Below are 16,799 nucleotides of genomic sequence, written 5' to 3' on the forward strand. Positions count from 1 at the left end.
AGTGGCTTCTTTACTGATTTTTTTTTAATAAAATACTTTGGGACCTTCACCTCTGAAATTTACACAAGAGAAAGAAATGCTAACAATAGAAAACGGGAGCCAAGATGCAAACAGTATCATATATCTGGCTTCTTGAAACGTAAGTCTTGGAAAGTGTCTGTCTCATTCCCTTTCATTCATTGTTCCTGGCAAGCTGACAGAGCCGCCTGATGCACTGTGACAGTAGCTCATCCAAACGGCTTCTAATCAGCCACTTAAACATTTATTCATTTCAAAACTCAATCTCAAGACACAATATTAAATATAAATACTTACTGTTTAAAGGCAGACATTCTTCTATTATACAGATTTCCTTCTTTTTACGTGCGCGCACACACACACACACACACACACATACCCGCCACCTTGAGAAATGTGAAAGCTATTCCATTAAAAGCTCAGTGAGGCTTCGCCGCCCCCCCCATATAGGAAAAAACCCCAAACAATTATGACAAAGATCCTGAATGAGTCATAAGGAGAATGCCCTTCGACTGTGGAAGCATTAGAAGAATGACTAACGTGGTGCCTGCTTCCCGAGCAAACGACCACATTTTATTTGACTGATCTCACAATACATCATCTTCTATTTGTCCATACCTCAAAAAAACAGATTTGGAAGGGTCGTGGACTTCCACGTGACAGGCTTTCTTGCTCTTTAACATACTGTTGACAATGTCGTTTAGCAACTAGGCCAAAAAATTAGAGAAAGTAGCACCCTTTCCATAAAGGCACGTTTGGGACCCTTTTTACACTTTAACCCAACCCCATACAGCTTACTTGTACGCTCTAGAATATTTTGATAATAGTTTTGGTTGAGAAAATGTGATCAGTACATAAGAAATACACACAGATATTTTGCTATAAAGAAGTAAACAATTCTGCTTGGCAGAAAGTTGGAGAAGCCTTTGAAAAAAATAAGGGACACGTGAGCCAAGCATTAAGAGCTAGTAAGAGTTTGTCACAAGGATGAGGGGAGGATCGTTACCTTTTCGTCCTTTTCCCATCCCACCCCCAGGCCCCAGGCACTCACAGCACAGTTTATCCAAGTTATTCGTCCACTTCCTGTGTCCCTCATTCGAGTTGTTTCACTCGAGAGTGGGACCTTCGTGTATTTTTTCTTTATATACTCCAGGACTCAGAAGGCATTCAACAAAAAGTCTTCCCTCTCAAACAGATTTTGATTCCATCCTCACAGACAATGAGAAAAACCACAAAATGAGCAACATTCCATTTTTCTTAAATAAGGACACCTGCGAAGGAAAAGCTCCTCGAAAGACTGGCCCACCCCTCCAGGTCTCTCCTCTTACCCTTGGCACACCTGTGCCAGAATCTACATGCACACACACTCACGCACGTGAGTCTTCTGACATTACGATTCACTCGCTATTTAACTTTGTTTTTAAAAACTGAAACTGTACTTAAAAATACAGACCTATCGATGGCCGAGATAAACGATCCAGAAAAGTATGGAGTCTGATAACTGGCAGTGGAAGATTCATGAGCTAACAACAAAGAACTACAAATAAAACCAAGACCTTGGTGGAGAAAGTCAATCAGCTCCCGTGAGCTTACCTGCTTCAAAAAGAACGTTTGTGGTCAGAAGACCCACAGAGGAATCTAGACTCTGTCAAGCTCTCAGGGTCTGTTCTCTGCACTGGAGCTGACACAGAGCTGTCTGGAGTATTGGACGAGGAAGACAAGTGAGTGTGCATGGCCCATAGTAGCTTCTCAACAAACACAGCCGCTTAAGCAACTGCCGACTCTGAAGAGACATGACGTCTCTTGGAGGAGACTCCAAACAGAGCATAAAAATATCTTACCCCCAAAAAATCACACCCATTGTCTCTTCTCATTGATAAGGTTCGTGACCTAGCAACAAAGACAGACTGGATGTGGACACGAAGAAGGGAGAAACAACTTGCAATGTGTTTCTTTTGGTCCCTTCCACTTGTGCAAAATTCCCCCGGGTCAAATTAAATATGGCAAAAGGAGTTTTACTTTAATTTCCTCTCCTTGACTAATTTTAAACTCTGCTCTGGGTCTGCTCGGTAAGGATGGCCATGTGTATTTGCGGATAGGGATGGGACAAAGCTCACTCAGGCAGGCACAGGAAAGTGCTTTGCCAGAGAAAATGGTGTTCTCCATTTACCACCGCCAGAACTAACGCTGCTTTTACTCATTCTGTGCTGCATAAAAGGCTTTTATTATATGCTTCCCTCCTTTGTAATACAGCCCCCCTTTTTTGGAAAAAAAAAATTTCAATAATAAACCTGTTAGCCTTTTACCAGAAGATGAACAGAACGCGATGAACTTAAAACCACTCTGTGTTGTTTTACCCACAACCACAGCGTTCCATACTGCTTCCATTTTTTTCTTCCTGTTTCTGTTAATAGTTATTTTTAAAGTATTAGAACAGAAGAAGGTCAGTAATGCATACAGATGTTACAAAAGTATCGGGCCACACTCTGTGTAGAGAAACATGGAAATAGTTAATGGGTGGGGGCGTCTGGGTGGCTCGGTCACTCCGGCTCAGATCTTGATCTCACAGTTCGTGAGTTCGAGCCCCACATCGGGCTCTGTGCTGACAGCTCAGAGCCTGGAGCCTGCTTCGGATTCTGTGTCTTCCTCTCTCTCTGCCCCTCCCCCACTCACACACTGCCTCCCTCTCTCTCTGTCTCTCCCTCTCTCAAAAATAAACATTGAAAAAAATTGTTTAATAAAAACAAAGAAATAGTTAAAGGGCAAAAGTAATTTATAATCCTTCTTTTACCAAATGAATATTACCTATAATTCCACTTGGGCAACAGATGGTTCACTTGAAGCCTCACTACAGAAGGTGGCTCTCCGTGAAATAACCATCACCTCCACCACCAATAGATGTTTATAGAACATCTACTATTTTGGGGGCAATGCTAGGTCTACATGTAAGCAACAATTAAAGGAGGAGAAGAAAAAAAAACTTATTCTTCTGCCTCTTATGTTATTCATTTTCTTCTATATTCTTCCTTCTCTGTCCCATGAAGACACTCGTTTGCTTTCTCTCCTCGGATCTTCTAGGTTAAGTCAAAGAGTTCTCCTGAATGAACCCTTCCAATGTGTCTTGTTCTTCCCCTCCTGGGCCAGGAATGCCAACAGAAGAGGCTCAACTGATAAAACAGGCTCGACTGATAACTTCTTGGCTCTTTCTCCCGCAGCTGGAAGATGGTTGGGTCTCTTGGGGAAAGATGCTCAAGCCACGTGGCCTAAGCAGCAGCCACTGGCTCCACCCCCAAATCACGGGGCTTCAGGGAACCAGGATCTAAGCACAAGCTCCCCACCTGTCGGCATCCTCAGGACATCTGCGAGTTTTGGTGGTTATTGTGTTGGAATTAGGAATCTTGTCGAACTGTTTTTCTGGAACTTTCTTACCACATGAGAGATTCATGCACCAACCACTTTCTGTCACAGAGATTTTCATCACCCCCAACTACCGTTCCCTAAATCACCCGACAGAAGGAAGAGAGGAAACTCAAGATGTCACAGGACATCAAGGATTTATTTACAAATGAGCAAAGGAGCCTTAAAAGTAGGTGAAAAATAATGATCTAAAAATCCGCTTTTATATGAACTAGAGTTCATACTATTAATATACCACCAATCATACAGGTAGCAAATTAATATGAGTGAAAATTTTAAATACGATTAAGAACCCAATAAATACCCTCAAATAGGCCACAAGTTTACAAACATTTGCCAATTGTCATTACTTACCTTATTCTCAAATGTTAAAGACAAGGTCTCATGATTTACAGCCATGATGACCATCTTCTTCAATAACCACAAACAACATGTTTTATGAATTTTCCACCACAGACATGTTTTGAAATATTCATTCTGTCAAACAAAGTAATTTCTAAGCATAAATTTTGTTTCTATCTAAAAACAACAGGGGTGCCTGGGTGGCTCAGTTGGTTAAGCATCCGACTTCGGCTCAGATCATGATCTTGCAGTTCATGAGTTCGAGCCCTGCGTTGGGCTCTGTGCTGACAGCTCAGAGCCTGGAGTCTGCTTCAGATTCTGTGTTTCCCTCTTTCTCTGCCCCTCCCCGACTTGTGCCCAGTCTCCCCCCCCAAAAAAATAAACACTTAAAAAAATGTTAATAAAAAATAAAAATAATGGACAGTTCTGCCCTCTCCTGCTTTTCATTTTAATTCAGCACTCTCCTTTTTTTTTTTTTAATGCAGACCTCTCTTTTGTCCCCTCCTTAAATTTACAGGGTGAGAAAAAAAGATATATAAATAAATATTCATAAATCTTAAATGGACCTGTGCAGAGACATATAGGTAAGTAGTTTATAAAGGTAAGTAGAATTCAATTATTTAAGTTTCAAAATAAAACTGCCAGAGCCCCTGAAAATATTCACCAGGCACCACCATCTTCTTAGCGAGTGATTTTCAACTTCCGGTATATTATTCACATTCTGAGAGGAAACAAGCATCAAAAAGGTTTATGAAAGATGGGCTAAACGACCAACGACTAATGCCAAAGAGTTCCCTCCAGAATCTACCGCGTCTGAGCCCCAAAGATAAATGCCTCCCTTTCAATTCCATCACTAGATCCCAAATCTGGTTGTTAGGAAAAAGTACAGTTCTCGGGGGCCCGGGATGCTTGGCCTGGTGCCTTGCGGCACATTTAGCCGTGTACTTAATCGCCCAGAGCAGTGCCCACTGTGGCATGCTGCTAGTCTTTACCATCTGGAGCCTGGAGTTGATATTAGCTTGAACCACACATGCAGGAGAAAAGAAAAAAGAAAAAAAAAAACTCTCATTCGCATTTAACTGAAATTGGTGGCAGAACAATGCGCCATGCCGTCTAGGCTTTTACACACGGAAGAAAGGAGAGAAAGGGTAGAGTACAAACCTTCTCCTTTGTTTTCTGGTTCTCGGCTCGGAGGTCTTCATATTCGCCTATGGCTAAAAGGAGAAAAAAGGAAAGCAGCATTATAACACTATCAGAAGTTTACTGTAGGAAACCCCTGGATCCAATTAGCCTCTGTGGTCTGTGTACTAGGTTGGGGGTGGGGCAGAGAAGAGGCCGCAGAAGAGTCTCTGAAGACCATGGGGGAGGGGAAGGGGGAAAAAAAAGTTACAGAGAGGGAGGGAGGCAAACCATAAGAGACTCTTAAAAACTGAGACAAACTGAGGGTTGGTGGGGGGTGGGAGGGAGGGGAAAGTGGGTGATGGGCATTGAGGAGGGCACCTGTTGGCATGAGCACTGGGTGTCGTATGGAAACCAATCTGACAATCAATTTCATATTTAAAAAAAAAAAAAGAGAGAGAGAGAGAGAGACCACAGCAGGTGTGAGCCCACCAGGCCAACTTTCGGCTCTCCCCAGGTCACAGAAAGACCCAGGAGCCATAAGTGACCTAGGACAAATCACTTCTCTTTGATGCTCAGCATTTGGGCCTGTGAGAGGAGACAGGTGGGTCCTCCGTGAAGTTCCTTCCAGCACTGTTAGTCTGTGGGGCTGTGATCAGAGGTTTCTTTTTAAAATCAGCCTCCAGAAAATAAAGTAGGCTTACACATTCGGTTCAGTGTCACACATCTGCTTTATTCACAAAGCACAAGATTTATGCCATGAGCATAAAACTAAGAACAACTATTTTCAGGCACTGCAAAGGTCATTGATTAGCAAGACATGACCAGGTATCAGCCAGATTCATTTCACTACGTTGGAAAAATATGTGAACGGTTGGGAAATATTTCCAACTATGTGAGAAAACAGCAGCCTATTATTGAAAATCCTCTACTGCCAGGAAAATAAAGTAGCCTGAACCTCCACATCCACCTTCTGGCCAAAGCACCATTCTTAGATATCCTCACGGTTGAGAATACAAGGTTCACAGCTCATGATGGGAGGAAAGAGCATGACCCGCGATTAAGGATGGAATGAAATGTACAAGGTGGGCCTAACAGAGCCGGTACCTGTTCCCAGACCAGCACCCTGACTGGCGCCACAGAGCCAGGGCATGCCCAGATTGCATTTTTGTACTTTTACTTTAAAAACATTTTCAGCGGGGTGTGTCTACAAAAAGGTCAGTTGTTTGTTTGTTTGTTTGTTTGTTTGTTTTTTAAAGGACAGAGTTTCCTATTTCCATGAATAACCCAAAGATAGAAAAAAATAATCAGACATCAGTGGCTTCAAGAACATCCCAGATAATTTGGTCATTAAATCCAGGAGTGTAGGATTCTAACCACTGGAGCAGAGAACACCTCAAAAAACATACAATTCACATGGTGAAGTATATCCTCCATCAGTGATCCAAAGGGTTTAGAATAGCTAAGGCAATCACAGGACCACAACCTTAACACCCAACGAAATGAACAAATATTTATGGGATTACACCACCAATGCCCAGAAGTTTTAGCGGCACTCTGTGATGCTCTAAATAAGAATTAACGGACAATTTTATTGAAGCCGAGAACAATCTTTGAGAATTAGCCCATAAAATAGCTGAATAGATACATGTAAAGATAACAGCCCTTTTTATAAAGAATTACATTTTCAACAGAAAAGACTAGAGTGACCACAGAATGAAGTCCTATGCACACCAGCTCCTCCTCAGCCTCCACCACACAAAACCCAACCAATGGGTATAAACTAAATTTGTCCTCAGTTATGAAAAATCAACAAAATGACCCCCTCCTTTTTTAACAGAAAGCAACAAAACTAAGAGAGCCTAAAAAGATGCACTTATGCATTGGGTAGTCTATGGTTGTGGTCCCAAATCTTATTACTGTATCTAATATTCTTTCAAAAACTAAATATATTTTACTGAGAGATTTTCGTTTACTTGACATTTAAAAGTATGTGCAGATGAAGTAGAAAAATCAAAACTGATTTACCACTCTTTTCTTGATGACCTACATTATAGACGTACAAACAAACAATAAAAGGCTTATAAAACCATGATCTCATACTGACATTAAGAATTTTTTTCTATTTCAAACATTAGATAACAGCTTTGAAGCTTTTAAAAAATACCGATACTACTCTTCCATTTTCTGACCAATAGAATCCAGATGAAACACCGCTGACTCCCAACTACCCTTCATCTATCATGACTTAATGGAAACCACAGAAAATATGCTTTCTTGTGACCATGTGCAACTTACAAAAATAAAGCCAGGTAAAGGGAATGCAGAGGAAAAGTATAGGAAGAATTCAACCACTTGGCAATGGGAAGGGGGCTCCTGGGAGATAGGGTAACGGAGAGAAAAACATTTACTTATATTTTTATTTCTTTGAAGATAAAAAACCAACCTCACTGCCCTAAATAAGATTTACATACATACACACACAAACCCCATAGCGAATACACATGTAACCAACCCTAACCTCAGCGAAACTGGCAAAAATTGAAGTGACCTATATTATTCAGCTACTTCTTCTCTGGCAATGCTAAAGGGTCACAGAGAAAGCCTTCTCTTTGTTTCAGAACTGGCTCACTGGGAATTTTTGAAGTGAGTCACACAGCTCAAGTGATTTGATGATACAGATTCTCCAAAGCTTGAAGTAACCCGGTACAAAAGTAGATATTAACTTGACCAATGCTCTGCCATCTGAAAGACATCCACAGCTTAGGAAGACTTCATCTCTTGGGTTTACAGGTACAGTTTATTTCACTGTACTATTAGGTCATATAACAGTAATTAAAAAGTGCAGCCAAGGGACACTGGTCTATTTGGTGACTCTCTCTGAATCTCAGATTCCTCATCTGAAGAATAAGAATAATTATCATACATCTTTCTTATAGTGTTGTGATTAGGAGTTAAGGTAAGATGTAAGAGTACCTTAGGTATATTACGTGTTCATTACATGTTAGCCATGGTTATTCTTAGGGATACAGCAAAGTATATCAAATCCTGCAACCCCCACCCTCCACCAAATAAAAGGAGGAGAAAGGGAAATAACAATCAATGGTACTGTGTTGTAGTTATAAAAAAAAAAAAAAAGGGGGAAGTTGGCAAAGTGGCGGAAGCACGTCTGGGAGCTGCACTTTTCAATCCTGGCTGCACATTAGGATCACCTGTGGAGCTTTTAAATCATACAGATGCCTAGCCCCCTCTCTGCCCACCCCAACCCAAGATTCTAATTTAACTAGTTTAGGGTGGACCTTGGGCACCATATTTGTTTTAGAAAGTGAGCACCCCAGGTGATTCTAATGTGCAGCCAGGGAGGGGAATCGTTACATAAGAGTACAGAATGGAAGAAAAAGGGGGATGTGGAGGAAACAAGGAGAATCTCAGGCAGAGCACGTGTTTCAAGAATCATGCTGGTTTTCTATTTCCCAACTCCCTAATACCAAGAAAGGGAGTTTTCTCTCCAAGCTGCAAATCATGATATAGCCAGCCCAGAAAGCTGATAAAAAGACTTAGCTGTTTCAGAGGCATGACACTTAAAGTTCGTAACTACAGGCTAGGATGGATAACAATCATGGTTTGCCTGGGACTTTCCCACTTTAGACTGAAGAGCCCTGTGTCCCTGGAAACCTCTCAGTTCCAGGCAGATTAATCACCCCATCTCAGGTATAAGCACCAGAACAGTCCTTCCAACCAATACCTTCTAGGCCTGTAGTGTCAAATACGGAGTCGCTAGCTACATGTGGCTGCTTACATGTAAATTAATTAAAATTAAATAAAACTTAAAATTCAGTCCTTCAGTTACACTAGCGGTATTTCAAGTGCTCAACCGTTACACGTGGCCAGTGGCTATCACACTGGACAGGAGGCACAGAACATTTCCATCCCAGCAGGAAGTTCTACTAGACAGTATTATTCTGGCCATCTCTGTCCAGATACCCTATAAGCACCTCACACTCTGTATGTTAGAAAGTGAACTCATCAAACTCCCTTTTCACCAAAACTTCCTCCTTCCTGTATGCATGATGTCCTAGATGGGATCATGTACCTGGTCTTCAAGCTAGTACCTCAGAATCATCCTTGATTCCTCTCATTCTTCCACCTTCCAACAGATCATCAAAATGCTCCCATCGCCTAAAAAGTCTCTCCAATCTGTCCTTCCTCTAAAGTATCTCTCCCCTGATTCTAGTCCTCAATAATGGTAAAACCCTCTAGCTTTCCTCTATCCAGTTCATTCTTCACAAAGTAGATAGTTAGCATAGGAACAAAGCAACCTGGTTTACATCATTCTTGGGTTTAAAAGCACCCAATGACATTAGCTTTACAACCTGGGACACCAATTCCCACTCGTGCCATTCAGTCTTAGAGACCACCACTCAATCCATCACACCCCAAGTCCCAATGCCTCCCTGACCCCTCGAAGATCTTTCATACCCAGATGCCTTTATAAACAGGTTTCCTTTGCCTGCAAGGTCTTCTCCTCCTTATCTTCCCAACGTGCTCCTTGACAACGCAATTCAACTGTCATTTCCTGTAAGAAACTCTCCCTACATACCTAAGACGAAAATCAACATGTGTATTTATAATATACTACCAGAATACACTGTTCATGTATCTCTACTAGAGCATCTATGTATAACGTTATAAATTATCTGAACATAAGCCTGTTTTCTTGTCTTCTCTCCCATTCGATTCATTGCTATAGACCTCACACCCAACAGAATATGAAGCAGAGTTGGTACCTATGTTGACTGAAAGGCTGGTTCATAAAAGTCTGGGATGTGGAGCAATTAAGTCAAATACCAACGTCCCCATCTTTTTTAAATGTTTACTTATTTATTTGAGAGAGAGTGAGAGAGAGAGAGAGAGAGAGAGAGAGAGAGAGAGAGAGAGAGCGCACGCACATGAGCGGGGGAAGGGCAGAGAGAGACAGAGGGAGTCAGCAGATCCAAAGCGGGCTCTGTGCTGACAGCAGAGAGCCCAATGCGGGCCTCAAAGTCACGAACTGCAAGATCGTGACCCAAGCCAAAGTCAGACACTTAACCAACTGAGCCATCCAGGTGCCCCTAACGTCCCCATTTTAAAAATGAAGATACACCGGGCACCTGGGTGGCTCAGCTGGTTAAACATTTGACAATTGATTTAGGCTCAGGTCATGATCTCACTGTTCATGAGTTCCAGCATGGAGCTTGCTTGGGATCCTCTCTCTCTCTCTCTCTCTCTCTCTCTCTCTCAATAAATAAACTTAAAAAAATAAAAATAAATAAAAATGAAGATACAAATGCACGGAGAAGTCAAATCCTGCAGTAAGAAATATTGGAGGCAGGACCAGTCTACTGATTTCCAAAGTCGTTCATGTAAAAATCATTACTGAGCATTACTGCGTGCGATGTGTTAAAACACCAGACCAGAAATAATCCTCTAGGGTGAGGACTGTGTCTTATGCATACAGATGCCCACATCCAGCACAATGCCTGACATACAGCAGGCACTTGATAAATGTGTGTTAAATTAAGGAAGAAGGAAGAATGGATCCAGTTCTTCACATGAACAACTTGTGAAAAAGCACATACTACCCTCCCCATATTAAAAGGGTCTCTTACATCACATGTTACAACAAGATACTTAATAAAAGTGAAGCTTTAAATAGCCATCAAATATACCCAGAAAAACACTGCCTCATAAGATCTTTTAATGCAGATTCTCATCCATTAAGTCTGCATCTCTGAGACTCATGGAGCCTTGAAACACCTCTTACTAATGGGGAACGAGGACATGAGTCGTAAGAGATAATGTTCAATTAGGACATTATTCCCTCCTGCACACATGCCAATGGGTCCTCTCCTAGAGCCAGAGTAGAAAGAGAAGTCATTTATACCTCCCTTATTAATTAAAGCATTAGAACAGTCAGAGAAAACACTGCTGGAAAACCTGATCAAAAAACAAAGATGACAGATTTCACATCTGAAAAGAAATTATGGCAAACCCGAAACGTATGCATTACTTGGTAGAACACACGGTTCAGTGTTAATGAATTAATGATGCTTAAGAAGTACTCTCAACGAACTATAGTAATGACTTCAAATTAACCAAGAGAAAGAGAGGAAACTGAGCATGTTTAAAATACATGCATAAGTCTGGTCTCCAGTCTGGCACGGAGCTTTGATGTCAATACTCCTGTCCTCCCAACAACAGAAAACCTCAACACACCAAAAGTCAACGACTCTTCTTAGGTCCATCAGAGAACGGAGATCACAGGGCAAACTGCTCTTCCAAAAATTAGAGAGATGGGCAAGATACAGACAATCACAACTTACGGGAGCAGAAGCTGAGGTTCAGAACCTCATCACCAAAGAGCGCCAAGACAGGAAAACCTAAGCAGTGGTTGGCAAATTGCTGAAGGCTCACTTCTCACAAGTTTGAGAGCTAAAAACTCCAGTGGGTAGGCCACTCTTAGGAGGGCCCCAACCTTTTGTGAGTTTTACACCCAGGAGGGCTACCAAGTCCTCACAGTAAACCTCAGAGGAAATTTCCCTACTACTTTAGGCGGGGGAAGGGAGAAGGCGCCATGTTGAAATGTGCCCAGAGCCTTAGCAAGGCCTGCCCTTAGGAAAAATCATTTCATCAGAGCCTAAGAGACTTGGAGGAAGATAAGAGCCAACTCCAGCCCCCTCTGGCATGCCTGTCTTACCTAAGGAGAAAAAAACAAAACTGAGAAGCACAAGTGAAAGTCGCAGCCCAAGGGGACAGGTGCACCGAGACCCTGAGACCTTATCACAGGACCATCGGAGGCTTCCCCTCCCCCATACCCTACCCCGTGAATATTTAGAGCAGAGTTGTTCCTAAGTGCCAAAACTTGGAAGCAACGACCATGCTTACCCACAGGTGAATGGATAAACAAACTATGGTACATCCATACAAGTATTATTTGGTGATAAAAAGAAATATCAAGTCACAAAAAGACACAGGGGAACCACCATAGGTGCATATTGCCCAGTGAAAGAAGTCAATATAAAAAGGCCACGGACTATATGATTCCAGCTCTATGACATTCTGAGGAAAGCAAAACTATGGAGCCAGTAAAAAGATCAGGGGTTCTGCCAAGAGTTCAGGGGTAAGGAGGGAGTGATGACCAAGTAGACCAGAGGGAATATTTGGAGGAGTGATACTTCTGTATGATAACGTGATGGTGGGTATATGTCATACATCTGTCCAAACCCATAGGACATATAACATAAAGAATTAACCCCCATATAAACTATGGACTCCAGTGAATAATACCGGGTCAATACAGCTCATCAATTCTAAGAAATGCACCACACTAACTCAAAATGATAGTAACAGAAAAAACTGGGGGTGAGGGAAGGTGAGGGGCTATGTGGAAATTCTCTGTACTTTCTGCTAAGGTTTTCTGTAAACCTAATATATATACGTATGTGTGTATACATACAGCCTATATATATATATATATATATATATATATATATATATATATATCACAATCATACTCTGATTTGTGCCATACAGGATTCGAGATAGAATCAAGTCACTGAAAGGATCCTAATATATTACTGTTTGTTGTGCCATATAAAAATTCCAGAACTCATGCTTTAATACTTAAAATATTTAATATTCAGCATGGTAAGCAGACAAGAATGAAAGCCATGTTCCTCCTGGATTTTAAAGCCAAACGTTGTTGTAAAACAGAATAAAATCTACAGGACAACAAAGTTTAAAATATACCTACTTTTTGGGATCCACTTTTGAAAATTTTTCCCACAGCTGTACTTATAGATACAGGTGTACAAGGATGTAAGCAGCATCTTTATTTTAATAAACTTTAATTTTGTAAACTTTAGATTTACAACAAAATTGTAAAGAGAGTACAGAGAGCTCCCATATGCCCCACACCCAGTTTCTCCTATTATTAACATCTTACATTAGTATTGCACATTGATTACCGCCATCGGACCAATACTGACACATTATGAAGGAAAGTCCATACTTCAACTATATTTCCTTAGTTTTTACCTAATGTTCTGTTTTTCTTCCAGGATTCCATTCAGGTACCCTGTTATGTTTAGTTGTCATGTCTCCTTAGACACCTCTTGGCTGTGACAGTTTCATATACTTATCTATAAATATTTCTATATGTAATCATCTAGATCTAGATTGGGCAAAACATGAATCCATACTGATGTCTAGTATCTATTGCCCAAAGCATTATTTTTAATAGCAAAGACACAGAAACACAGAGATGTCCATCGAGAGGACATTAACTACATTGGGGGAAATCTGGAGAGTGCAACACTATCCAAATCAATTTTTAAAGATTCAATTCTATATGTACTGATAGGAATTCCATAATACATATTAAGTGATTAACTACATATGTGTGTTCATGTGCACAGTTTTTGAGAGGAAACAACAAAAAGTTAACAGTGCAACTCTGAGGAATGGGAAGGGGGTGAGAGCGTGTGTGACCAATGGGACGGCACTGCCCTCAAAGAGGAACACAATGTTAGGTATCACAGTGGTCTGCGGCCTCCAAAGGATCACAGCACATTAAATGATGTAGAGTATGGGGCGCCTGGGTGGCTCAGTCAGTTGAGCGTCTGACTTCGGCTCAGGTCATGATCTCGCGGTCTGTGAGTTCGAGCCCCACATCGGGCTCTGTGCTGACAGCTCGGAGCCTGGGGTGTGCTTTGGATTCTGTGTCTCCCTCTCTCTCTGCTCCTCCCCTGCTCACACTCTTTCTCCCCAGAATAAACAAAGATTAAAAAAAATTAAAAAAAAGATGTACAGTATATCCACGGTATTAAAATTTCATGGGGAGAAGAACAGTTGGGGGGAAAATGTCTAAAAAGACTCCTTAGGAGAGTAGAATGAAATAAAGATTAAGAAACAATGAATCAGAGGGAAGAGTTCATTGTACTTTTCATGCTATATGCTTATTTTTTCCTATATAGGCAGATGTTTATTTTTAATTCAATTTAAAACAAAAGTAAGATTGAACGACCCAGCAGACATCTTACATGAATGATGAAATTCTGACTGCAAGACGTAATTCTTCAGCCCGTGATGAGCGTCCATCTCATGGAGGGTTGCCCATTTGGTGCCTCTGAGATGGTAGTTCACAAACTTTAGGAGGAAACTGCATTTTTAGGGTTTACAGCCAACACCGAATGTCCCCCAAAGTCTAAAATACTTACTATCTGGCCATTTACACAAAAAGTCCGCTGACCTCGGATCCACAGTATGTTCGCTTAAAAACTTTTTTGGGGTGCATTCATACAGTGGAATACTATTCAGCAATGCAAATAAATGAACTGCAACCACACACGATGCTGATAAATCCCACACGTAATGAGCGAAAGAAGACACAGCAAATAATGCATCCTGTATGATTCCATTTAGCTAATCTTCAGAGACTGGCAGAACTTACCTTTGGAGACACAAATAGCATCGGGGAAAGGCAGGTGAGAAGGATTGGGAGGTTATGAAGGGGTTTCTGGAAATGTTCTGATTTAAGTGTTGTTAGAAGCACTTCTTTTTTTTTTTTTCAATAACTCATTGAGATGCTCATTCCTATTTCGTGCACTTTTCTCAATCTAGGTTATATTTTGTTGTGAAAGCCAAACATCCTAAGTGTCGATTTTACAAAAAACATACCCAGATGAAGAAAAATAAATTTACCAGGCCTCTTTTCATCAATAAGTAAGAAAGTGCGTACGTACCCCCATTATTCAGAGACCGGTGGCCCCCCGGACCACACTTGTAAAAATAGTGACGTGAAGCCAAGTTTGCACTTGGTACCATGGCAACCGTTTAATCCCAAACTGCTTTCTACTGACTGACTTTGTGTGTATCCAAGACCGACAATGCTTCAGCTTTTCCTGACTGATACAGTCACGGCAGTAGGCAATCCTTTGGGCCCCTTTTGTCGAAATAATGCTCTAGCTACTTTGTGGCCTAGAAGTCAAGGCAACGCTGGGAGCCTCTTTAATGACTAACTCAGCTCTAAGACTAAGCCTGGCTAAATTCCCATCGGAACCTTAAGCACTATCGCTATAGTCTTGGAGAAAATGATAGCTAACTCTAAAGATGAAACGTTACCTTGCTTTAAAGCCCATTATCTTCCTTTCCGATAGTGTTTTCAGTTTGCTTGGCATGGTTGTGGTCTCACATCGTAACATCATTAACTGTTGGGTATGATCACACCCTTCAAAACTTCCTCACCAGGTTCCAAGTGACATGGCATTACTACCCTGACCGGTGTAGTGGACGTCTGTTGTGTCTGCCCAACTTGCAACCCGCCCCCCTTTCTGGTAGTGGTACACCATTCTTGTTTGGACAACCACTCCGATCCACTGGCCTTTGTGGGGGCTGCCAATCAAGGTGCCCTGCCCTGCCCTGCCCTGCCCTGCCCAAAGGACTTAAACCCGTGACCCAAACTCTGCCAACTAGACACTCTTCCTGGAATTCATATGCCTACCACCATCTCTAGGCTAGGAACTCCTCACCAGCAGGGACAAGGTTTTATTCATCTCTCCAACTCTGATGCCTAGCACAGTGCCTGGCTATGAATATTCAATGCGCGTGGGACGAATAAATTACGGAGGAAATCATGTACCTTACACAAATGCTGAGCTAAGTCGATCATTTCCCAGCAGAATTCGGGAGGGAGAGCAAATCGTACGATGTTTTGTAAGGGAAATGTCCACTTTAGGAGCTAAGAAATATGCATCGGAAATAGTATCCCAAGTTGCCATTTGTCAGTGCATTAAAGATGTCAATCAGTCCAATAAAATAAAGCTCCAGAAAGGACAAAAAGAGAATTACCTCATTACCTCAACATCTGCTTGAACATAAGCAATCACACACTGGCTAATTTTTTTCAAGGGACATAATATAACTTTCTAGAAAGACATAATATAGCTAATTATACCATTCACTAGAAGGGAACATACAATGTTTTGAAGTAATTCAGAAGTGGGTGTGATTTATAAGACATAGAGCCGAGGGAATGGTAAGTATAAATTAGAGATTGTTCGTATTATGACAGACTCCGTCATTACATTTCACAACTTTTGTCAAAAGCAACCTTATTCACCACACCACCGCAGGCTTCACATTAGGGAAGGCTGGGTCAGTTCTGCCATTCAGAGTAGATAGGAATCTTCTTTCTGAACATACTCCCGAGGAACAGGTTCAAATTTTTGACCAAAAACTCACTAACGAAGAAATGAGATGAGGAAGCCAATAACCTTGTAAAAAGATTGCAAACCTCACTAAGAACCTCACTTAATTTTTCTAACGGTGCCATGTTTGTTCATCAGACTGGCGAAAATGAAGAAACTCATCGGACTGTCACAATTAGTAAAGACCGAGGTTGGTCAATGGTGACAAGTGGGGGGGGGGGGGGATGGACACTGCGGGGGGGGGGGGCAGGTGAACTGGTACAACCATTTTTGGGGGCACCTTGATGACGCCCAGCAAAACTTTATGTCTACCACGGGGCACCTGGGTGGCTCAGTCAGTTGAGCATCCGACTTTGGCTCAGGTCATGATCTCACAGCTCTTGGGTTCGAGCCCCACATCGGGCTCTGTGCTGACAGCTCAGGGCCTGGAGCCTGCTTCACATTCTGTGCGTCCCTCTCTCTCTCTGCCCCTCCCCAACTCACAATCCGTCTCCCTCGCTCTCAAAAATAAATAAACATTAAAAAACAAAAACTTTACTTGCCCTCTGATCCAACAATTCCATTTCTAAGAATCTATCCTACAAAAACAATGTGTAATTGCACACATCTGTGTGGTTATTTGATTCATAACTGTCTACTAGACAGTAAACCTGGTGG

The 16,799-nt window shown here is 41.7% G+C and overlaps 1 protein-coding gene across 5 annotated transcripts in view; it reads right to left on the minus strand.

Moving 5' to 3' along the window:
* SHTN1 (shootin 1) overlaps positions 1-16,799 on the minus strand; it is a 102,742-nt gene that overhangs the window by 83,116 nt on the left and 2,827 nt on the right. For all 5 annotated transcript variants that reach the window (XM_047825339.1, XM_047825335.1, XM_047825337.1 and 2 more), the window contains exon 2: positions 4,939-4,991. In XM_047825339.1, the coding sequence (XP_047681295.1) occupies positions 4,939-4,991 (53 nt within the window). The remainder of the gene's footprint in view (positions 1-4,938; positions 4,992-16,799) is intronic.

Source organism: Prionailurus viverrinus, chromosome D2 (genome assembly GCF_022837055.1).
Source record: "Prionailurus viverrinus isolate Anna chromosome D2, UM_Priviv_1.0, whole genome shotgun sequence".
NCBI classification, from domain to species: Eukaryota; Metazoa; Chordata; class Mammalia; order Carnivora; family Felidae; genus Prionailurus; species Prionailurus viverrinus.